At 34.4% G+C, this 26,454-nt stretch overlaps 1 protein-coding gene across 1 annotated transcript; it reads right to left on the bottom strand.

Moving 5' to 3' along the window:
- Positions 1 to 1,995: 1,995 nt before the first annotated feature.
- On the bottom strand, positions 1,996 to 16,184 carry LOC143248077 (ligand of Numb protein X 2-like). The gene is made up of 4 exons (XM_076496513.1): positions 16,082 to 16,184; positions 14,923 to 15,023; positions 4,631 to 4,937; positions 1,996 to 2,217 (listed from the first exon to the last, which is right to left on the bottom strand). Exons 1-3 carry the CDS (start codon positions 16,182 to 16,184, stop codon positions 4,758 to 4,760), a joined length of 384 nt encoding a protein of 127 aa, XP_076352628.1. The 3' UTR covers positions 1,996 to 2,217; positions 4,631 to 4,757.
- Between the last annotated feature and the right edge of the window lie 10,270 nt (positions 16,185 to 26,454).

The raw sequence follows: 26,454 nt of genomic DNA, 5'->3' as shown, positions 1-26,454 counted from the left end.
TCTGAGGATACCTGACCATTGTCTCTCAACAGATTGGAGATGTGCTTATATTAAGACTTCTCCTGTGCCTTACAGAGTGGAATCATAGTAACATTTCTGGGATTAAGCAACTTCATCAGACTAGAAATGCTAGTCCATTGATTCAAGAAGTTTGTTTTGAATTACGCGCAAAGCTACACGAGGGCTATCTGTGCTAGCCGTCCCTAATTTAGCAGTGTAAGACTAGAGGGAAGGCAGCTAGTCATCACCACCCACCACCAACTCTTGGGCTACTTTTTTACCAATGAATAGTGGGATTGACTGTCACATTATAATGCCCCCACGGCTGGGAAGGCGAGCATGTTTGGCATGACGGGGATCAGAACCCGCGACCCTCAGATTACGAGTCGCATGCCTTAACACGCTTGGCCATGCCGGGCCTATCCCATAAGTAATGTCCCATTTTTGGGTTCAGAAAAAGAGAAAGTATTTCAAGCGATTTTAATGTTACTTACTCAATAATGTATGTTCCATTATTATTCATTACTTCCTGCCAACGATTCACAAGCTTCTGAATGTCACTTCTGTAAAATTCATAGGGTCTGTAGGAAAAGAATACAGAGAAAATAGTTTTGACATCTTCATTGGAATAGATGATAATCAGATGTAGCAAGGTCTGGAGAATAAGGAGGATGTGGAAGTTTTTACCAGTCTAGCTCTTCAGTCTTTGCAGATGTAATCCTTGCTGTATGGGGCCATGCATTATCCTGATTTAACACAACACCTTTATGACTGATCAAAGGATGGCTCCTTTCTTTCAGTGCAACATTCAAGCACTCTACCTGTTGATAGTAGAAGTTTGATGAAATCATTACATTGAATGAAAGCAACTCACAGTGAATCACACCAACAATATCTCCCAAACGTTTAGCAAGACTTTCCTAGGGTGGATGTTCATTTTGGGCTGTGCTTTAGCCAGTTTACCTGCAATGAGTCATTGTCTACGGCACTTAACATTTTTATAAAATATCCATCTTTCATCTCCAGTCACTATCTTGCTCAATAAAGGTGAGCTATGTTCAAGATAGAGCAGAGAAGTGCAAATGTGCACTCTTGCTCTAAGGTTGGCTTCTCTCAAATCATGGGGGACACATTTTCCAAGTTCTAACACCTTTCCAAGCTCTTGCAGATGACAGTGAACTGTTAAATGGGTTAAATCACACTTCTGTACTAGTTCAACTGTTACAGCATAATCTTCATCAAGTGCAGCCAGTAACAAGTCATCATTAAACTCAACAGGACGACTAGAACATGGCGAATCACTTAAGCTGTAGTCACCTGATCTGAACTTCTGAAACCACCTTCGACATTTTCTTTCATTTAGAGACTCTGCACCATAAATACCTTGAATGTTTTGTGTAGTTTCTACCGCACTATTGCTTTTCTTAAACTCATAAAGCATTATATGCCTAATGGGCTCCTCAGACACATCCATCTTTATAAGGGTGTAATTGATTAATGATCTGAAAAAAGTGGAGTTGGGTTAGTTTCTTTTATTTGTCTGAACATTTCTATACACGTCCTGCTATATATTTTAGTCATTAAAGCCTTATATAAAGAAGAAATGATGATACACTTTCTGTATTAAATTTTTGGACATTACTTTTGGGATGGTTTGATATATACTGGTCGAAACAAATTAGATGTCATCAACTTATTGATAAATATATATAGAAACACCTAAATTATAAAGGGAAACTATTAAATGAAATAAATGTGTTTGTGGGATGACATCACCAGTTACTTATATGTCTTATGTGCTCCTCAGACACATCCATCTTCATAATGGTTATTTGATTAATGATCTGAAAAAGTGTATTGGGTTAGTTTCTTCTATTTGTTTGAACATTTTTATGCATGTTCTACTACATATTTTTGTCATTAAAGCTTTTTACAAAGATAAAAATGATGATGAACTTCCTGTATTAGCTTTTCAGACATCACTTACGGGATGACTTGATATTTGATAAACGTTTATTAATTGGAAAACTACAGATATATGACAAGGAATATTTACAGATTTCGAACATTACAACCAATCAACTTCAGAAAATTAACTTCGGACGTCAGTATTTCTATGAAGGCATGACATATCTTCCTTGATGAAAAATTAGCATATAAATCTTTTAAGGTCAGCTAAGAACAGAACTAGCTAGCTTCCCGTCAAGTGAATTGTACCTGTATATCAACAGAGAATTCATTCGTTCATCATGAACTGCCGCTAAAAGATTCAATTCCAGATCAGATAGAAGAACCAGCACTGTTTGTAAACTTTTTAAAAATATTATTTGTAATAACCAATAACCATTATTATAAATTGTATTGTTGTTTGTATATTCAATTTATCTGTCTTAAGAAAAAAAAACTGTGTATCAATCTAGTTGGTAAATATCATAAATTTAATAAATACCAGGATTCAATTAACTTCTAAATTATCAGTGATGTCGAGAAACCCACTTGTTGAGAATTTATATGCAAACGGCTCGTTTGGGTTGAGAAAATATTTTACATAGAAGAGCGAACAACGTTTCGACCTTCTTCGGTCATCGACATGACGGTCATGACGATGACCGAAGAAGGTCGAAACGTTGTTCGCTCTTCTATGTAAAATATTTTCTCAACCCAAACGAGCCGTTTTTGCATATAACTTCTAAATTAATATTTCTGGCTGTTTAAAATCATAATACATAAGATAATAAATCGGAGGCTCATCCGTAATAAACTGTATTACTTAACCAGACGTATCAATTTTCATTGTTATTTGATCAAAGTTTTTTTTAAAAACTGCCCATGTTAATCACTATATGGATTTTATTTTTTATACTTGTTTATAAAGTGTTCTGGTTAGCTTTACTTTTCTGAAAGCTTTATAAAATAATAAAAAAAATGAAATGAATTTAGTTATAGAAAAAAAAATGCAGACAAAACAATGAATGGAATAAAACTACCACAATGAACAAAGTAGCAAAGCAGACAAAACAATGGAATAAAACTACCACAATGAACAAAGTAAACTTTATAAAATAATAAAAAAAATGAAATGAATTTAGTTAAAAAAATGAATGAATGGAATAAAACTACCACAATGAACAAAGTAGCAAAGCAGACAAAACAATGGAATAAAACTACCACAATGAACAAAGTAGTAAAGCAGACAAAACAATGAATGGAATAAAACTACCACAATGAACAAAGTAGTAAAGCAGACAAAACAATGGAATAAAACTACCACAATGAACAAAGTAGTAAAGCAGACAAAACAATGGAATAAAACTACCACAATGAACAAAGTAGTAAAGCAGATAAAACAATGATTGGAATGAAACTACCACAATGAACAAAGTAGTAAAGCAGATAAAATGAATGGAATAAAACTCCCACAATGAACAAAGTAGTAAAGCAAACAAAACAATGAATGGAATAAAACTACCACAATGAACAAAGTAGTAAAGCAGACAAAACAATGGAATAAAACTACCACAATGAACAAAGTAGTAAAGCAGACAAAACAATGAATGGAATAAAACTACCACAATGAACAAAGTAGTAAAGCAGACAAAACAATGAATGGAATAAAACTACCACAAAGTAGCAAAGCAGACAAAACAATGAATGGAATAAAACTACCACAGTGAACAAAGTAGTAAAGCAGACAAAACAATGGAATAAAACTACCACAATGAACAAAGTAGCAAAGCAGACAAAACAATGGAATAAAACTACCACAATGAACAAAGTGGTAAAGCAGACAAAACAATGGAATAAAACTACCACAATGAACAAAGTGGTAGAGCAGACAAAACAATGGAATAAAACTACCACAATGAACAAAGTAGTAAAGCAGATAAAACAATGAATGGAATAAAACTACCACAATGAACAAAGTAGTAAACCTGATATCAACATAAATTAACAGAAGAAAATAATACATGAAAGCTAAAAAGTTAAGCATAATAATAGGAGAAAATATAACAGCAGAAGAAAACCTGCTGCAAATGCAGAAAACTAAATAAAATTAATAATAGAAGCAAATCGAATAGTGGAATGAAGCAACGTGTGAGCGCAGACAGCCCTCGTGTAGCTTTGCGTGAAATTCAAAACAAAACAACATTTGAAATCTAAAAAATTAAACATAATAAAAGGTAAAATGTTTAGCCACAAAGAGCTATTTATAATAAAAAATAAGCGTATTGATTTTCCAGAATGTTTGAGGTTGATCTAAAAGTTCATAAGATCACCTTTCGTTACGTAAAAACTCAGACTTACATTATTTTGAACTTTAATCCAAACAGTACTTGTAGCAATTCTTAGAAAAAATATTACCTCAGACTTACATTATTCTGAATTTTAATCCAAACAGTACTTGTAGTAATTCTTATAATAAAATATTACTACGTTCTGTGTAAATTTTCATTTTATCTAGCCTCGACTCCCTATAAAACAAAATTACTGAAAGTATTGAACTAGACAAAGGCTCAAAAGTAATGTTGGCGGGAGGCAACGCTAAGCCTGACTTTGGAACCAGACATATAAAAGTTTGAATTAACAGTTGCTAAGATTATATAAAAGCTTAGACTGCTAAATAACTTACTCTGGTGAGTTGTAAATAAGGTTTAGCGATTTTCTATAACAACCAACAGTCGAACAGGCGATGCTGTCTCGCGTAACAGTTTCACAGCCTCTTTGAAGGAGATGTCCCGCAGTGACATGTCGTTCACCTAGAAAATCCGTAGGAGACAAAGGAAATGTTGTATTTTTTTCATATTAAATCGTGCTGGAATAAACTTTGAAACTAATAAAATGATTCGACTTATAGCCAACAAAGCATCTCCCCTCTTTAGACGGCCATCTTGGAAAGCTGCACCATAGCGAAGAACATCTGTTACAACTATGGCCTCCTATAAGATAAGATGTGAGCTATTAAATAACAATTATTATTGTATTAGACTCACGACAAGTTCTATTGATAAGCTGCTTTCTCACTAAAGATCTTAAACTGTTTATTCTCCAAGCGAATAATTTACTTGTAAAACAAATTCTGATCTATAACGTAGAGTTAATATTTAAAATAAGCCATATAACGTTTAATTAATTCTAGTTATGCCATTCAATTATAAATCTATAGTTTTGTTTTTATTTAATACAGGCCGTGCATAGTTTGGTAATTAGAGCTCCTAACTCGCAATCTGTAGGCCACGACTTCGAAACCGCGTTTCTGAACGTGCTTGCCCTTTCAGTTATGGGGTTTACAGAGCCACAGTCAATCCCACTACTCTTTCACGGAAAGAGTTAACGGTAGGTGGTGTTGTAATTAGGGCGAGTGTTTCATGGTCCGCCACCAGAGAGTGACACGTGTAACGATCTCATTGTCCTACAAACCAGATACGATTATGTTAGGAAGTAGTATCAAATAATGCGTTGCTAGGAGATGCCATGTGATAATATAGTTAAGGGTTATTCAACATAGAGCGTGTTGCTAGGCGACGAACTAGTAACAGAGGGTGCACTCCTAGAAACAGATATTGTAACCAAGGGATCTATTAGTAGATGTTATTACCAAGCTTATATAGGATTGGAAACTATTACTTTCGTAGAACTGCTTATAGATTTCAGTTGTTCTCAACTTATGTTTACAGTTTTAATATATTTACCTGCATTGGTCTTACAAAAGTGGACGGTGCTTTCATAGGCAGAAGGTATTATTTGGTAAATTATTAAATTGGACAAAGGCGCATTGTGGGTGTCTTAAGATGTGATTACATCAAACAATTTAGTCTAGACTTAATTATAATTTACAAATTAATTATGTGTTCTATAATTTACAAATAAAACTCTTATTTTATTATTTCAGTGTGACAACTATTATGACACTGTTATCAGTTTTTATCACACGTATTATCTTAATTTGTCCAATATTTGAATGAGACATTCTTTATAACCAATAATTTACCCTGCATCCATCATTATATGTATTAAACATTTCACTAATTCATTTATTCTCTAGTTTTGGTTTTATATTGACTTACATAGCATATTTTTGAATTTTGTGTCACAAGCCTAGTGTGTCACACATGACAAGTTATAAGATGTCTTCAAATAACGTTCACTTTCATTAAACCTAGTATGTCATACACCGACAAGTTATATATAACATGTCCTGAACTAACGTTAGCTGTCATAAGCCAAGTGTGCAGTGGCGGATTTAAGGTTGTGTGAGCCCAGTGGCTAATAATTTACATACAGTAAAATCTTGACAGTTATTGGTTTTTAACAAACTACGCACACTTTTCTGTCATCATAGCAATGTGCGTAAAAAACAACAAATTGCCAAATCGTTAGTCTTAACTAGTAATTTACGCACTTTCTTGTACTAGTGTTTTGTATATAAGAACCAAACCTATTTTTCTTTATAGATATTTGATTAATTAAGTTTTTCTGCAATGTTTAAATATTTTAAAAGTACATTTTAAAGAATATTCAACATTGTTTTACCATAGAATTTGGAACTAATGTATATCTCTTAAGATGTCCGAATATGGTGAAAAATTATTGTCTGTCCTGGAATAGCTAGGTGGTTAGTACGCTCGACTCGTAATCCGAGGGTCGCGGGTTCGAATCCCCGCCACACCAAACATGCTCGTCTTTTAACCGTGAAGGCCTTATAATGTCACGGTCAATCTCACTGTTCGTTGGTAAAAGAGTAGCCCTAGAGTTAACGGTTTTTGACTTTCACACAGAGCTACACGAGCGATATCTGCGCTAGCTGTCCTTAATTTAACAGTGTAAAACTAAAGGGAAGGTAGCTAGTCATCATCACCAACTTTTGGGCTAGTCTTTATCAACTAAGAATGAGATTGCCCATAACATCACAACGTCCCACGGCTGAAAGGGCGAGCACGCTTGGTAGGATGGGGATTCAAACCCGTAACCCTGAGATTACGAATTGAATGCCCTAACCACCTATCTACACTGGAATTTGTTGTTTTTTTCAGCAATGGAACTCGAACAGAAATCGTCGCATTTCTAATCTTGGTAAGCTAACCACTAGGTTTCACCCAGAGCGAATAGATATTATTGGAATTACGGCCAAAAATGTCGTTAACAGTAATGGTTCCCAACTAATGCATTCTAATTATGATAGTTTTCTGATATTGACTAGGAACGTTAAGTATCTTTTATCAGCCTGTCACGGAGACTAGTATCTTTAAATATCAAATTTCTTTCTCGTTCTGATTTTTATTATTAGGTAGCTTGCTTCTGGTCACGAACAGTTCCGTCGAGAAGTATGAAGATGTCTTCCTTCTCACTAATCGTCACCAAACAACCTACGTTCGAAATAAAACCGGTAAAGAATCAATTTCATTCTAAACAGGATTTTATCAATTCCTATTGTCATGTTACACACCAACAAGTGTCAGCGTCTTGAAACTCTAATCACCAACAAAGGTCAATCTCTTGAAACTCTAATCACCAACAAAGGTCAGCGTCTTGAAACTCTAATCACCAACAAAGGTCAGCGTCTTGAAACTCTAATCACCAACAAAGGTCAGCGTCTTGAAACTCTAATCACCAACAAAGGTCAGCGTCTTGAAACTCTAATCACCAACAAAGGTCAGCGTCTTGAAACTCTAATCACCAACAAAGGTCAGCGTCTTGAAACTCTAATCACCAACAAAGGTCAGCGTCTTGAAACTCTAATCACCAACAAAGGTCAGCGTCTTGAAACTCTAATCACCAACAAAGGTCAGCGTCTTGAAACTCTAATCACCAACAAAGGTCAATGTCTTGAAACTCTAATCACCAACAAGGTCAGCGACTTGAAACTCTAATCACCAACAAAGGTCAATGTCTTGAAACTCTAATCACCAACAAAGGTCAGCGTCTTGAAACTCTAAGCATAAACAAAGGTCAGCGTCTTGAAACTCTAATCACCAACAAAGGTCAGCGTCTTGAAACTCTAATCACCAACAAAGGTCAGCGTCTTGAAACTCTAATCACCAACAAAGGTCAGCGTCTTGAAACTCTAATCACCAACAAAGGTCAGCGTCTTGAAACTCTAATCATAACAAAGGTCAGCGTCTTGAAACTCTAATCACCAACAAAGGTCAGCGTCTTGAAACTCTAATCACCAACAAAGGTCAGCGTCTTGAAACTCTAATCACCAACAAAGGTCAGCGTCTTGAAACTCTAATCACCAACAACAAAGGTCAGCGTCTTGAAACTCTAATCACCAACAAAGGTCAGCGTCTTGAAACTCTAATCACCAACAAAGGTCAGCGTCTTGAAACTCTAATCACCAACAAAGGTCAGCGTCTTGAAACTCTAATCACCAACAAAGGTCAGCGTCTTGAAACTCTAATCACCAACAAAGGTCAGCGTCTTGAAACTCTAATCACCAACAAAGGTCAATGTCTTGAAACTCTAATCACCAACAAAGGTCAGCGTCTTGAAACTCTAATCAAACAAAGTCAGGAAACTCTAATCACCAACAAAGGTCAGCGTCTTGAAACTCTAATCACCAACAAAGGTCAAACTCTAATCACCAACAAAGGTCAGCGTCCTGAAACTCTAATCACCAACAAAGGTCAGCGTCTTGAAACTCTAATCACCAACAAAGGTCAGCGTCTTGAAACTCTAATCACCAACAAAGGTCAGCGTCTTGAAACTCTAATCACCAACAAAGGTCAGCGTCTTGAAACTCTAATCACCAACAAAGGTCAACGTCTTGAAACTCTAATCACCAACAAAGGTCAGCGTCTTGAAACTCTAAGCATCAACAAAGGTCAGCGTCTTGAAACTCTAATCACCAACAAAGGTCAGCGTCTTGAAACTCTAATCACCAACAAAGGTCAATGTCTTGAAACTCTAATCACCAACAAAGGTCAATGTCTTGAAACTCTAATCACCAACAAAGGTCAGCGTCTTGAAACTCTAATCACTAACAAAGGTCAGCGTCTTGAAACTCTAATCACCAACAAAGGTCAGCGTCTTGAAACTCTAATCACCAACAAAGGTCAGCGTCTTGAAACTCTAATCACCAACAAGGTCAGCGTCTTGAAACTCTAATCACTAACAAAGGTCAGCGTCTTGAAACTCTAATCACCAACAAAGGTCAGCGTCTTGAAACTCTAATCACCAACAAAGGTCAATGTCTTGAAACTCTAATCACCAACAAAGGTCAGCGTCTTGAAACTCTAATCATCAACAAAGGTCAGCGTCTTGAAACTCTAATCACTAACAAAGGTCAGCGTCTTGAAACTCTAATCACCAACAAAGGTCAGCGTCTTGAAACTCTAATCACCAACAAAGGTCAGCGTCTTGAAACTCTAATCACCAAAAAAGGTCAGCGTCTTGAAACTCTAATCACCAACAAAGGTCAGCGTCTTGAAACTCTAATCACCAACAAAGGTCAATGTCTTGAAACTCTAATCACCAACAAAGGTCAATGTCTTAAAACTCTAATCACCAAAAAAGGTCAGCGTCTTGAAACTCTAATCACCAACAAAGGTCAGCGTCTTGAAACTCTAATCACCAAAAAAGGTCAGCGTCTTGAAACTCTAATCACCAACAAAGGTCAGCGTCTTGAAACTCTAATCACCAACAAAGGTCAGCGTCTTGAAACTCTAATCACTAACCTAGGACAGCGACTTGAAACTCTAATCACTAACAAGGGTCAGCGTCTAGAAACTCTAATCACAAACAAAGGTCAGCGTCTTGAAACTGTAAGCATCAACAAAGGTCAGCGTCTTGAAACTCTAATCACTAACAAAGATCAGCGTCATGAAACTCTAATCACCAACAAAGGTCAGCGTCTTGAAACTCTAACTATCAACAAAAATCAGCGTCTTGAAATTCTAATCACCAACAAAGTTCAGAGTTTTGAAACTCTAATCACCAACAAAGGTCAGCGTCTTGAAACTCTAATCACTAAAAAAGGTCAGCGTCTTGAAACTGTAATCACCAACAAAGGTCATCGTCTTGAAACTCTGATCACTAACAAAGGTCATCGTCTTGAAACTCTAATCACCAACAAAGGTCATCGTCTTGAAACTCTAATCACTAACAAAGGTCAGAGTCTTGAAAGTCTAATCACCAACAAAGGTCAGCGTCTTGAAACTCTAATCATTAACAAAGGTCAATGTGTTGAAAATCTAATCACCAACAAAGGTCAGCGTCTTGAAACTCTAATCACCAACAAAGGTCAGCGTCTTCAAACTCTAATCACCAAAAAAGGTCAGCGTCTTAAAACTCTAATCACCAACACAGGTCAGCGTCTTGAAACTCTAATCACCAACAAAGGTCAATGTCTTGAAACTCTAATCACCAACAAAGGTCAATGTCTTAAAACTCTAATCACTAAAAAATGTCAGCGTCTTCAAAATCTAATCACCAACAAAGGTCAGCGTCTTAAAACTCTAATCACTAACACAGGTCAGCGTCTTGAAACTCTAATCACCAACAAAGGTCAACGTCTTGAAACTCTAATCACCAAAAAAGGTCAGCGTCTTAAAACTCTAATCACCAACAAAGGTCAGCGCCTTAAAACTCTAATCACCAACAAAGGTCAGCGTCTTCAAACTCTGGTCACCAACAAAGGACAGCGACTTGAAACTCTAATCACTAACAAGGGTCAGCGTCTAGAAACTCTAATCACAAACAAAGGTCAGCGTCTTGAAACTCTAATCACAAACAAAGGTCAGCCTTTTGAAACTCTAATCACAAACAAAGGTCAGTGTCTTGAAACTCTAATCACCAACAAAGGTCAGCGTCTTGAAACTCTAACTATCAACAAAAATCAGCGTCTTGAAATTCTAATAACCAACAAAGTTCAGAGTTTTGAGACTGTAATCACCAACAAAGGTCAGCGTCTTGAAACTCTAATCACTAAAAAAGGTCACCGTCTTGAAACTGTAATCACCAACAAAGGTCATCGTCTTGAAACTCTGATCACTAACAAAGGTCATCGTCTTGAAACTCTAATCACCAACAAAGGTCAGCGTCTTGAAACTCTAATCACTAACAAAGGTCAGAGTCTTGAAAGTCTAATCACCAGCAAAGGTCAGCGTCTTGAAACTCTAATCACCAAGAAAGGTCAGCGTCTTGAAACTCTAATCACTTACAAAGGTCAGCGACTTCAAACTTGAAGCAACAACAAAGATCAGCGTCTTGAAACTCTAACATTTTACTTTTAATTCTAACTAATCACCCTTCACCTGTTTCCTTGATGAAATGTTTCACAAAATTTATGTAAATTTGTGTTTCGCCAAGTGTTAAACTGAGAGACAATCGTATAATTAGTTTAAATCTATTTTAGTTTGATTTCCCCGTTGTTCATTTGATTCATGTTGTCTCTAAAGAGTCGCTCGTGCCATCAATTCTTTGAAAAAAATCGTTTGCAGGTTGATGCACGTTACTGGCATTTCGGAAACGACCACATCAAATAGAACTCGAAACGTAAACACAAATTACTTGATTCTTTTGAAGAATAAAAATAATTTTCCTTTGACATATTAATGGTCGTCATTGTTTTCAAACAAAGTATGCTTCACTTTTTTAATAATTGAATGACAATTTTAGAAAACTAAATGTTGTCCTTTTGTTTGTCTCTTGTTGATTACTCTATCGACAAACTGTGGTGTTTCGATCAAACTCCGATTTGATATTTATAAACCTTCACAGTTAATGATAAAACAAACACAAACGTGATAATAGGAAACATTTATTAAATGTTTGGGAATCCTCAAAATAAAACATAATTTAATGATAAAACAAAACACAAACGTGATAACAGGAAACATTTGTTAAATGTTTGGGAATCCTCACAATAAGATATAATAATAAAACAAAGCACAAACGTGGTAACAGGAAACATTTATTAAATGTTTGGGAATCCTCACAATAAAACATAATAATAAAACAAAGCACAAAGGTGATAACATGAAACATTTATTAAATGTTTGGGAATCCTCAAAATAAAATATAATAATAAAACAAAGTACAAACGAGATAACAGGAAACATTTATTAAATGTTTGGGAATCATCAAAATAAAACATAACTTAATGATAAAACAAAGCACAAGTGTGAAAACAGGAAACATTTATTAAATGTGTGGGAATTCTCACAATTTCATCATCAGTAACGTGGGATAGAAAACAAGCAAACAATATTTGTAATTACAACAGAATAATTACAACACACAAGAATAAAGAACTTGAATATATAATTATAAGTTGAGGAAACGATAATGTGGCACAACTGAAATAGTCAAATGAAATGGAGGTTAAATATAGTGAATACTGTGTAATATTTAATGATGAAGCAGAGTTTTTATGTACAACGTTTCTTTACCTTTAGGTCACGTAGCGGCCTTTGCTAACCTACAAGACATAGGTTTTTCTGTAGGATTTCTGCATCAATAGAGTTCTCAAGTGAAAGTACAAACACATTGTTGATGGTTCACTTTTAAGTTTTATTTAACCATCTCATAAGTGTAGATACCAGAAGTTGTGTTGAAAAGTTATATTTAGCCTATTTTCAAATGGGGTGTTCTGACTTTCAATATGATGTACAGCCAATAAAATCACTTTTAGCAGCGACTTGTTGCTGTTTCCCAATAGCTTTTGATGTGGTAATTAATCAACACAGGCAGGAGCCACAGTTTTTATCAACAAACTCCTACTAACGTCACGCGCTTCCTGGCGCTAACATCGTAAGGTTTTAGTTTTGACGTCTTTTCAATGTCAGAGTAAGAAGTATTACTTTTAATTGTCTCACTAGCACGAGGGTTGATTACATTTGAGACAATATTTGAAATGTTAGACCCTCTTCCAGCAGAATGGTTCTGTTTTAATTCAAAAAAATAACAAGTATTCTCGTCAGTATTAAATCTCTACAGGATAGCACAAGTTTAGTGGAGTTCTTTACTGGTATACAGATATTTCCTTAAATCTCTAAAGGAGAGTAATAGTTTAGTGGAGTTCTTTACTGGTATACAGATATTTCCTTAAATCTCTAAAGGATAGTATTAGTTTAGTGGAGTTCTTTACTGGTATACAGATATTTCCTTAAATCTCTAAAGGATAGTACTAGTTTAGTGGAGTTCTTTACTGGTATACAGATATTTCCTTTAAATCACTAAAGGATAGTACTAGTTTAGTAAAGTTCTTTTCTCGTATTCAGATAGTTCCTTAAATCTCTAAAGGATAGTACTAGTTTAGTGGAGTTCTTTACTGGTATACAGATATTTCCTTAAATCTCTAAAGGACAGTACAAGTTTAGTGGAGTTCTTTACTGGTATACAGATATTTCCTTAAATCTCTAAAGGATAGTACTAGTTTAGTGGAGTTCTTTACTGGTATACAGATATTTCCTTAAATCTCTACAGGATAGTACTAGTTTAGTGGAGTTCTTTACTGGTATTCAGATATTTCCTTAAATCTCTAAAAGATAGTACTAGTTTAGTGGAGTTCTTTACTGGTAAACAGATATTTCCTTAAATCTCTAAAGAATAGTACTAGTTTAGTGGAGTTCTTTACTGGTATACAGATAGTTCTTTAAATCTCTAAAGGATAGCACTAGTTTAGTGGAGTTCTTTACTGGTATACAGATATTTCCTTAAATCTCTAAAGGATAGTACTAGTTTAGTGGAGTTCTTTACTGGTATACAGATATTTCCTTAAATCTCTAAAGGATAGTACTAGTTTAGTGGAGTTCTTTACTGGTATACAGATATTTCCTTAAATCTCTACAGGATAGTACTAGTTTAGTGGAGTTCTTTACTGGTATACAGATATTTCCTTAAATCTCTACAGGAGTTTAGTGGAGTTCTTTACTGGTATACAGATATTTCCTTAAATCTCTAAAGGATAGTACTAGTTTAGTGGAGTTCTTTACTGGTATACAGATAGTTCCTTAAATCTCTAAAGGATAGTACTAGTTTAGTGGAGTTCTTTACTGGTATACAGATAGTTCCTTAAATCTCTAAAGGATAGTACTAGTTTAGTGGAGTTCTTTACTGGTATACAGGTATTTCCTTAAATCTCTACAGGAGTTTAGTGGAGTTCTTTACTGGTATACAGATACTTCCTAATTTTTACGAAGTGTATGTACTGTTTACAAATCTTGGGTTTGAGGCTGAGTGAAACCATGTTGTTGGATTATACGGACTGTGAACCTGATGGTTAATGATTCACCGTACAAACAAACATGTTCACACTTTACGCCCATGAGTGCACTTTTCAAGTGTCGGTCCAATCCAAATATTTTGTCAAACAAAATAACAGTAGCCTGAGATTTGGTGGCGAGTGCTGCTTTCTCTCCTGTCTATCAGGTCAAAAAATTAAAGAGTGCTATACGTAGGTAACCCTTTTGTAACCTTGCATGAAAATACGAGACAAAATGTAGTTCGCAAACTGTGTTTCATAAAGTTTCAAGCAAAACATTTTACTCTTGAATATACAGAAGTGACAAGTATTGTTACTGATATCTAAAGAATTACCCTAATTTGGTTCAAATTTATTAAGTTTCAATCTCCTCAGTGTGGGTTTCTTAAAGATTTAAGAATGAAGTCTCCATGAGAAATCTCAGACTAATTTAAATTTCGTTAATAAATATAATACTGCCGGCAGCTGAACAGTAAATATAAGGGCTTAAGAATGCTAAATTTCAGGGTTCACTCCTGTAGAAATACAATGAGGATGGACCATTGTGAATCTCTATGCTTAAAGTAAGTAAACAATGTTATTTTATAGATTGTTCTTCTGAAGCAGACTACTACAGTTATAAATGTCTCGTTATTGTATACATTTTGGTGACGTCACTTACAGTAGACTTACAAACTTAACCCAACCTAGGAATTGGTCATCAGTTTTTAATATCTTACCAAATAGGTGTCATTTCCCCCTGTGACACTAATCCCCAGTTCATTGTTGTCTTTCTTGAGGACAATAGTTGTATCTACAAAATCCTCAATAGTGGTGACAGCTGGATGTTGAGAAAAAAATACAAATGTTGTTATTGTTCATGGAAAAATGAAAAAAAATAATTATACAGTTTCATAAAACTGAAACTAAAAGAAAACTGCAACAAATTTAACTATGAATAACTGTAAATTATCTAGATTTCGAAACGTGAAGTACACCTTTTTTATTTCATTACTTTGACTTTCAAAACACGTTAGCGAAACACTGTAGTATCAATCTTTTATTAGAGATTTAATTTCCTATTATTGTAATAAACATGGATGTTTTTAAATAACAGGATATTTAATACTTTTATGTGAGATAACCTTGAGGTTTTATTTATCCCCATACATGTGGTGTTGATCAGAACTTTTAAAATATCTTGAATCAGACTAAACATGCGAAAAAGTACGAAAACACTTGAAAATATCACTATCACAAATATACTAAGTACCCTTACCATTTATGACGCGAGGTTACTTTCATAACTCTAGTTAAGGTTTCTGGTTATTATTGCTATTTGTAAGTGACACACTTTAATGACTGTTACCAAAGCCTTAAAACTCTCTTAACAATAGTTATCGTTTATTCCTTACTATGTGATATTTAAATATTTATCTCAAAATTTTATTCACGCACCACAATGACCCACAACACTGGAACCACATCAGGTCCTCTAAAACTTGATTCGTGGACTGTATTATTAAACATTGCATACTAAACAAAACTCTATTTAAGGAATAATGTATTCATCAAGAAACACATTTTCAGCCTGACTTACGCGGCCATCATCTGAAAAATCACAGGAGTTACTGGTCTACAATGTTTTTCAAAGCAAAAACTATTTAAATGGCAAAACTGTAATTTGATAACCCCCAAACCAAATTCGTTCTAGTATTTATTGCAACTATAAAACTTATACAAGCCAAGTAATATTGGCAATAAAAACTTACTGAATTCTAGTTTTACATAATATGAAGTTTCATAAAGCAACTTTGTTCTTCAGTTATACAGAACAGACTTCATTACAGAATGAAATGCACAATGTTTTGTTCCACATTACTTAATACTTCGACTGACCATGTATCACTTCTCTCAAGCCAACACCATTTGCCACTGATGGCTTCTTCCAAATGTGATCGAACTTCCACGTTTTTAACCTAACGAGTCTTTTTCTGTCCATTAGCTCTTAGGGAACGAAACTGTAGTTCTAACAAACACAAATTTTGTTGCTCAAAATGTTGGTGCTTACACTCTTATCGTCGTAATTTTACAAAAAATGAAGCAATACGCTTCTGTTATTCACGTAAAAGCGTGAATTTATAAAAAAAATCGTAATTGGAATGTAAAAATAAAAGAAAACCTGTTAAAACAGTAGTTTAAATTAAGGTAATGTAATGATAACTAGAAAATCTCATGAACTTACTTTCAGAAGACATTGGTATTTCAAAATACATACATTCATAATTAAGCTTACATGTATGGCTCTTTAAAATTATAGCTTTAATAGTACATACTTCTAACATGCGATTGAAATCACTTTATCTGACAATGGACGAGAACTTTAAAAGTGTGAAATCAGATTTATTTTCAGAGTTAACATTTGATTCTATGACCACCTGCCTCTTCCTAAGCCTAACTATTGATAACTTATTGCACCCTTGTAGATCTTCACTTTTCTCTTTAGAACGCCCTCCAGTGGTTTAACGGTAATTTTGCAGAATTTCCATACTAAAAAAGTCGGATTTTGATACCTATGTTGGGCATATCATAGATATCCCATTGCATAGTCTTGTGCTTAAAATAATCAAACCTAATCTCCAGATAATTTTTCTCACGTCTCTATGAAACCAGTTTCTAGCTCTTCAATATTTTTTATACGTTATCTAAATTTTCTGATAAACTTACTGGATTCGTTACCAAAGGTCAAACAGAGTGTAACCTCTCCAATGGTTTTATTACTTCCTACAAGGCCAGCTGACTTCGCATTAAAGTTTTGACTTTGGCAATCACACCCTTGTGCAAATTAATTGAAACAAGACAGAAAATTACGATTTTTCAATTTTTTGCGTTTTATTTCTGAGAATCCAAAAATTACTCACAAATTAATACATGATATGACGGCCTTTATTTTTCAGAAGATCATTACTCCGCTTTGTCATTGAATCCACGAGTTGACTGTAATCTTTACTAATTTTTGGATTGCGGTACCACACCTCAATTAGCTTATCTTTCGTAGTATAATATTTTCCCCGAAGACTTTCTTTACAAATCGCTCAAAGATTTTCAATAGGATTTAAGTCCGGAGAGTTTCCAAGCCAGTCCAGCACCTTTATTCGCGTTTTAGTCATAAAATTCTTCAGAAGTTTAGATTTGTGGCACGGAGCCAGATCTTGCTGAAAAATGCCAGATCCATCTGGAAATCTCTTTTTCAATTCTGGAACGACTCTTCTCTGCAAAACTTCGATGTACTGTGGTCCTCGCCTCATACCTTCTACGACATGTAAGCCTCCGACGCAATAGCAGCTGAAAAAGCCCCAAAACATCTTCTTCAAGGGATGTTTTACGAACTGATTGATGTAATATTCCCGAAGTTTCTCACCTGGAGATCTGCGAACATGCAGACTTCTTTGACCCTGTACGAATAAATGAGTTTACTCACTGAATAACACCTTCCTCCATTGTTCTTGCGTCCAGTTCTTGTATTTCAGACCCCATTCATACAGTTTTTTCTTCATTGAGTTGGTAAGAAGTTGTTTAATAACTGATAAACTTACTTCTTATACCAAAGTATAAATTTCATCATATATCCCCAAAATAAATCGACCGTACTGCAAAACACAGCTAATGACGCCGTTTGTGTGAAAAACCTACTGTTGAAGGAAATCAGCGAGACTAGAAAGGCCGCCATGCTAAAAATATATAGAAATATATAGTTATGCAATCTGTCTCTATATATGTACATACAAATATATAGTTATGCAATCTGTCTCTATATATATACATACAAATATATAGTAATGCAATCTGTCTATATATATATACATACAAATATATAGTTATGCAATCTGTCTCTTTATATATACATACAAATATATAGTTATGCAATCTGTCTCTCTATATATACATACAAATATATAGTTATGCAATCTGTCTCTTTATATATACATACAAATATATAGTTATGCAATCTGTCTCTCTATATATACATACAAATATATAGTTATGCAATCTGTCTGTATATATGTACATACAAATATATAGTTATATATATAACTATATATATAACAACTAGTATCAAAACCCGGTTCCTAGCGTTGTATGTTCTTAAACATACCGCTGTGCTATTAATGGGGATTAGTGAATGAGATCTGATGTGTACCAGATAAGAGAGAGGGAAACTGTTTTTAATAACTAAAACTCATTAAAAACTTCCATATTTAGGTAAACTCTCCCTAAATTACTAGTTCAGATGTAAACAACTGTTACATTTCTTGAGAAGTTGGTTGGCTGATTGTGTGGCGGTTATGTTTAACAACAGTTTGAGGTTTCGTGGTGTTCACCTCTTTGTTCACATCACTTTCATTTGTTGTTACTTTACTTTAAGTTCTAGATGTCAGGTATTTCTATTAGCGTGACTTTCTGAGTGAGACAAGAATTTAACACCAGCAGTACAATTAGCCAAACGATACACTTAGTAATAACGCGCGAAGTCAATAAAGTTTCTTTGTTTTTGAATTTTGCGCAAAGCTACACGAGAGCAACCTGCGTTAGCCGTCCCGAATTTAGCAGTGTAAAACTAGAGGGTAGGCAGCTAGTCATCACCACCCACCGCAACTCTTGGACTACTCTTTTACCAACGAATAGTGAGATTGATCGTCACGTTATAACATCATTTTGAGTGAAAGAGCGAGCATGTTTAGTACGACGAGGATTTGAACCTGTGGCCCTCATACAAGTCGAGCGCCCTAACCATCTGGCTATGACGGTCACAAGTCAATAAAGACAAATAGATGTTGTTGTGTTTTTAATCTATAATTGGATATCAACCCTTGTTATGTTTAGAAGCCAATACGGGAAACAAATACAAGTTTGTCGCTATTATCAGAAATAATTACCAAGAGGTTTATAATTCAGTTTTTAGTTGGTAATATGTTGCCTTAACAGGACAGTAAATGAAACTGGAATGTTTTTGATAAAATTACATTTCAAAGTCACCAATGATTTCACATTATTCATACTGTATCGTATTTTGAGAACAAAATACTATCGAGAACAAATAACAGGGTAAGCCAGCCACTAGGATTCTTGGTTGGTGGTTGTATTGGTCTCTATGGTGAAAGTAAGTTGTGATTTTCGGTTGATTTTTATGAAGTACCTTGATTAAATAACACATAACCTTATGAAGTAGCATTTAACTCCAAAATAACAGCTTGACCGACCACTTTACAGCTGTATTACTTTTGTGGTGTTTAATATAACACATGACCTTATGAAGTAGCATTTAACTCTAAAATAACAGCTTGACTGACCACTTTACAGCTGTATTACTTTTGTGGTGTTTAATATAACACATGACCTTATGAAGTAGCATTTAACACTAAAATAACAGCTTGACCGACCACTTTACAGCTGTATTACTTTTGTGGTGTTTAATATAACACATGACCTTATGAAATAGTACTTAACACTAAAATAACAGCTTGACCGACCACTTTACAGCTGTATTACTTTGGTGGTGTTTAATATAACACATAACCTTACGAAGTAGTACTTAACACTAAAATAACAGCTTTATTTTACAGATACATTACTTCACCAAGCTGTATGTGACATGGATTAACGTTTTTGATGAATCGTTTTAATATATAGATATTTCGTAAAAGGAATTGTTGATTTTCTAGGTGAACAGCACAAAGAACCAATTATAACAGTGTGACAGGCTCTCACAGTTATTTACGTTGTTTTCATCCAATTACATAGTAGTCCAGTTATACATAACAACAGTTACAAAATAAAATACAGATGTATAAAAATGTCCGGAGTCTCACGGTTTCTTGTAAAATACATGATTTTACGATATTTTAAGAATGGTCACCTCCTTTGTCATTCAATAATAAGTCGGCTGCAGTTTTCTATTAACCAAGGCTATCAGTCTTAGTTTATCATTAGTATATGTGAACTAATTGAATATATTTTAACGGTTTGCGATTCTCATGTGTATTAGGAGGAAATTCTATTGTATGTTTGTGTGTGTGTGAGTTTTCTTCTTCGTGCAATTCGATTGATAACTACGTGATACATTGCTTATACACTGACCAGTGAAGTGACTGTGATCAGTTGTTTTTTTTCAGAACTTAACTGTGATAGCTTCTTGAGGTGTTTCGAAGTTAGTTAATTAAGATATGATAAAATATAATTTTAAAAAATACAATGTGCTCTTTAAAACAAGGTATGGACAGCTCATTACGAAAAAATGCTGTATGAACAAATGTTTAAAGGAATGGAAACAAAACTGACCTGTTATTAAATAAACAATCACACACACAGTACCGGATTGATGTATAAGCCATATAGGTTCAAATCTAGAGTCACACTAAGCCTTATTCCTGTCCTTCACACACACATATCAAAATGAAATCTAATTTTGATTAAAAGAAAAACATGGATACGGCTTCTAGATGTATAACTGAGAATGTTTTCTCTGCTTAACGTGAACAACAGATAAAGAAAGCACTTGTCTGCATAGAGTAAGGATCTGTTAAATCAGTAAACAGAGAAAGCAAAAATAGGCTTGGCTTTTGTTATGACAGCGTGAAGAAAAATATTTTGATCTAAACAGTGGAAGGACAAGAACCTAACCCTTTGACTTCAGAATACTCAAGTCCTTTACAATAAACGTGGGTCAGAAGTAATGAATTATAAACTACCAGAAGAATAACCTGTTTGTTGAATCCAAGGTTAACAACTTTACATACGGAATAAAATGAACCTCAAATACATTAAGGAAAGTTAATAAACTTCGGTTAATCTACTTCAGTATTAAAAGTTTGGTATTTAGATTTTATTTAATGATTGAATACTAACTACGACTGGTTGGTTTTGAATTTCGCCACAACAGGGCTATCTGCGCCAGCCGTCCCTAATTTAGCAGTGTAAGACTAAAGGGAAGGCAGTTAGTCATTACTTCCACCGCCAACTCTTGGGCTACTTTTTTACCATCGAATAATGGGATTGACCGTAACATTATAACGTCCTCACGACTGAAAGGGCGACCATGTTTGGTGTGACGCGGATTCGAACCCGTGACCCTCGGATTACGAGTCGAGTGTCTTAACTACCTGGCCATTAACTACGATAAAATTTCAATTCATTCTCGAGGTGACGTTTTCCTTTTGCTGACTGTGAGTGACCGAGTGGTTTGAGTATCGGAATTTGAATTGAAGGATCCAATGTTTCTGTCCCGTTGCGCAAGATCGGGCTTCGTACTTTGGAGTCGTGAATGATTTTTAAAAAGCGACAGTTTTGTTTGAATGGTTGTTGTTAAGCAAAGCAGCTGAATAATATGCTATCTGTGCTACGACAACTATGTGTATCGAAACCAAATTTTTGAGTTATAAGATTTTGGGATTACTACTGGGGTGGGAGGGGCTGTTAAATCACATTATTTTATTTAAACTTGATGGGTGCTGTTCACTCGCTGCCGCCTTCTTTCAGCCCTATTTTAGAAACAGTGTTCAGATTTGTGCGACTATTCAAGACACCAATAATTCAAGTTGCTCCTACCCAGGTCGTGAAGATTTTATAAAACACAATGAGAAGGCGCTGATTTACAATCATATAAGAATATAGTTAGACGGTTAAACCTAATTGAATGTTTTATAATTAGAACGTGTATGAATGTAACGAGGACACCTTATAAACTTTTAGCAGGTGTAAAATACGTTATTAGGCAAACTTTATTATGCCGGACTGTAGATCCGAGGTTCTGTGGTTCGAGTTACGTTACCGCCAAAGAAATTTGTGCTCTGACCTTTGAGCCCGTGGATCCGTTATAAGAATGAGATTCGAATCACAATAATCGATTAGAGTAGCTCACAGATGGGCGGTATGTGATACTGACTACCTTCCCTGAAGTCTGTCTCCGTATTAAGGATGGCCAGAGTAGATAGTGCTGGAGTGACTCAGAATATTATTTTTACACAGTTGCTCTATATGAATGACTTACACAGGTTTACTTCTTATGCGCCTCAGTAAATTTTCCATCGTATTATTTAAACATTACGGTATCAGACAGCACATTTTTACAATGTTTTACACACATAGAAAAGAAATGACTTAATTAAAGTTCTTCAAGTGTGTATTAATAGATGAGTAAGAACGAATCAACTTCCTAATGTACAGTAATGGACACTTGTTTTCCTAATTAACATTACTGTTTAAAGTACTTGTAAGGTCAAATAATCCAGAAAAGAAAAACTGTCGCCACTGATAAGGACTCGTGGGTTTTGCTGCAGTGAAAGCACGTTGCTTGTCGCATCGATTCTGAACATCCGTCAATTCTCGTTTACGTTAGAGTGTTTCTGTTAACAAAGTATTGTCATTACGTGCCACGTTTTAGGTTCTACAACGTGTCAATAGGAACGTCTACTTGTCCTCTACTCATAACTTTATACCTACCCACTGAAGTTAGGGGACAAAAAGCACTTTATTCCTCAATGTATGTATACAATCAATTTCTTTTAAATATATGAAACATATAATTTATTCAGATTTTTTCGATATATTCATATTAAAAAATCACAACAAAAGGTTTTCGATGGTTTACTAAAATTACTCTTTCGTTTTATTAAGTTTATTCTGAAAGTAAGTTATCCTTATTTTTAATAATGCTTTGTTTGTTTTGGAATTTCGCACAAAGCAATTCGAGGGCTATCTGTGCTAGCCGTCCCTAATTTAGCAGTGTAAGACTAGAGGGAAGGCAGCTAGTCATCACCACCCACCGCCAACTCTTGGGCTATTCTTTTACCAACGAATAATGGGATTGACCGTTACATTATAACGCCCCCACGGCTGGGAGGGTGAGCATGCTTTGGCGCGACTCGGGCGCGAACCCGCGACCCTCAGATTACGAAGCGCACGCCTTAACGCGCCAGGCCATGCCAGGCCCTGTAATAAGACAGTTGTATGTCATTATACACATGATTATTAAAACTGTTTAATTAAAAAAAACCCGAAGAGTTATACAGAAACTAGAGGGAAAGTTTAAAAGTGTTTAATTTCAGCTACAAATCCTATTTTCCTCGAACCTTTAATTTGTTTATTTTTGTCACGAATTTTCATTTTAAGCTGTTTAACTTCTTTCTATAATTTGATGAAAATATGTATCCCACTTCTTAATATTAATTATTTTGATAATCGTTTTATATTCACATATATCCATGATGGACATAAACCTGTCTAATGGCAAGTGTACTATTTATATTGGTCCATCATGGACATAAATCTGTCTAATGGCAAGAGTACTATTTAGATTGGTTCATGGAGACTGGATGTAATTGATATCTCATGCACCAACAGTGTGTTGTATCGTGATACACATACCAAATGTTATATATATGATTTTAAAATATCCATAGCTACTATAGTTATATATTTAATGTATATACCTTTTTTTCACCTGTACCTACTAGATTAGTACAATTGATTGGTAATGACAATATTTTTTTCTTGTATGATGAACAAGATGTTGCTTTTTGTTTCTTTTTGCAGTGTTTTATAAGTGTTTTGAAGGTATATTTTTTTAGTAATTAATTAAATATTTGCAGGTATGCTACAGAAAGATCCTCAACATAGGCTGGCTATTAAACAGATAAGACAACATGAGTGAGTAAAAGAAAAGATTTTTTATAAGACATTGGATTCTTTGTTTAATATTAGAGGTTGGTGCCATCTATCTTATCTGTTAAAGACTTGGTTACAGAATTTAGATTGTTGATGATTGATCTGCCAGGGAAACAGTTTTTGTTTTCTTTGTATTTTTATACATAAATAATATTTTAAAAGTAAAGTTAATTATCTCTTCTGAATGATACGAGTGTGAACTCTAACGGTGTTATTTTCTCAGAAATGCGTCAGATGGATGCTTCATCTTCCAAGAAACGGAACAAGAAACCTAAACGGAAGCTTCCTAGTTGTATAAGTGTTAAAAGGTTCAGTTCGTGTAAGCAGTCTTGACAACAAGAAAGTTGTTTGGAGATTTCCCTTAGAGTTACTCAAACTGCAGGATACCGAGCTCATCCAGCTGTGGAGAAAGTCAGTTTGGAACATAAGCTTCCTGAATGTACTGTTTCCAGTATTTTTTAACTGTTGTACTCCTAACTTTAAATGTTCCTTAACAAACAAGGAAAGAACATGTAGCAGAAACAAGGAATTTTTAAGCAAGTTAAGAAAAATCAGCTTAGTAAGACAGTTCTTAAACATTTTCTATTAAAGAAAGTCTCCCCAGTATCTTATTGCTAGTTAAAGATTCATTTAAAGAAATTAGCATAAACTAAAACCTGTTAGTCAAGTATGGAATACATTTATTATTACAGGTTTTGTGTTTTAGTATTTAACCACAACTTCCAGAGAACTGATAAAAGAAAACTGATCGCTTATCAAAGGTGATAGCTGTTTGAGTTTTCTTTAAACAGGCTTAGGGTTTTGATAATTCAATGTAATCATTTTATGTTTTCTTTCACAGTTTTAGTATTTGAAACCTCACAGGTTAACAGATGAAACCTAATATGTTCTAAGATAACCACATATCATACCTATACTATGCCATTCGTATATTCTTTAATAATGTCTCAGTTTCAAGTGTTTTTCTGAGCTTTAGCAAGAATGCCTCAGTGATTAATTAGTTACTACAGTTTAGTTAACTATAAACTTTATTCAATAAAAAGATTGTAATTTATTCATGTACAACATAATGTTTAATTTAAAGTCACAACAATGATAAATGAATACTTTTATAATACTTGGTTCGGAGTCCATGTGAGAAAAGCCATTGTGTGTAACATGTTCAAACAATCTGATTATTAAGAAAATAGTGTATGACTTCTTGTGCTACATTTTGAACAAAAACCTATTTGAATTGTCAAAGTTACAAAAAGAATGTTTGTTACTATTGATTATGCCGTGTTCTACTCGTTGTTTTTAGGATGTTTTCATATAAACTGTACACAAAAGTGAATCTTTGACTTCATCACAAATCTGTTGTGGTGAAGTACGCTTTGTAACACTCGTAAAATACGTCTTTATACGGGGATTATTTTACCTAAATGTCTGCAAGAGCAATATTGTAGTCTGTTTTTAAACTTCTAGTGTTATTGGTGTTTGAAACTGAAGAAATTAGACTTGACAAGACAACTTCAGAGGTACTAGACACTTCCTTTTTTAGGCAGTAGGTATAGGTTGTGATTTTGTTTATAGGGAAAAACTAACTGTGAATGTAGAAGCTAGCTTTAAAACATTATTACATTTATGCCATTTCTGAGTTTGTCAAAGAGGGAAAATGAGTGTATGTTGGGTTCTTGCATACAATTGAACTATTACATCTTTCTTGATGCAACTAGAGAACATGTATTTTCATTTCACTGTTTTGTAACATTTCAAAATCTTTATTAGGTTGCAGTGTTTGTTTATGTTTTTTGTGAGTCTCTTGTTTAAGAGGGACCAGTTAGTTAATACACATTGTTTTATTGTGTTTTTTGTGTGTAACAACAATAATACTTTGAAGTAATTTTTATATTTCTTGTTCCAGATGGATTAGTGTATGGAACATCCATGTGTGATGGTATTAAACAGGTATTCAGTTCCACCATAACTATAATTAACTTCAATCTAAGATTCATCATAACAAGAAGTAAACATTTACTTCTTCCTAAACAATCATCTTAAAAATTGTATTGGCAATGGAATTTGAATAATTAATTAGATAATTATAAGCCCAGGGTTGAGCTTCTCTAAATCTTTTAACACATCTTTACAAAAAAAAACATTACTTTTCAATTCTATATACAAATGCTATCAACTCATGAAAATCCTTTTCTGTACAGGATGAGGCAAAATAAAGAAGGACACGAACAGTTACTGATGGTGATTTTAAGTAGATCCTTTCATAACCACTTGTGTTTGGTGACATGTCAATTGGTAATGGAAACTTCATCAGATGATTTCTTTTGGACCACCCTGTATTTAAGTGGTTGTTTTGTTTTTTTTCCAAAGTTTCACTTAAATTCTACAAACTGCTATCTTTTCAACAAATTTAACCAACTTTAGTTAAAGGCACAGGTACATGAGGAGTGAGCCATTTTTAAAATCTAAATCATACAATAAAAAAATTGTCATACAATGTTGATACACACTCGCTAGGCTAGCACTCACTTGTAGCCTCGTACCAACCTGTT

The sequence above is a fragment of the Tachypleus tridentatus genome, chromosome 4, assembly GCF_004210375.1.
Source record: "Tachypleus tridentatus isolate NWPU-2018 chromosome 4, ASM421037v1, whole genome shotgun sequence".
Classification (NCBI taxonomy): domain Eukaryota; kingdom Metazoa; phylum Arthropoda; class Merostomata; order Xiphosura; family Limulidae; genus Tachypleus; species Tachypleus tridentatus.
This window is presented reverse-complemented; position numbering and strand designations above follow the sequence as displayed.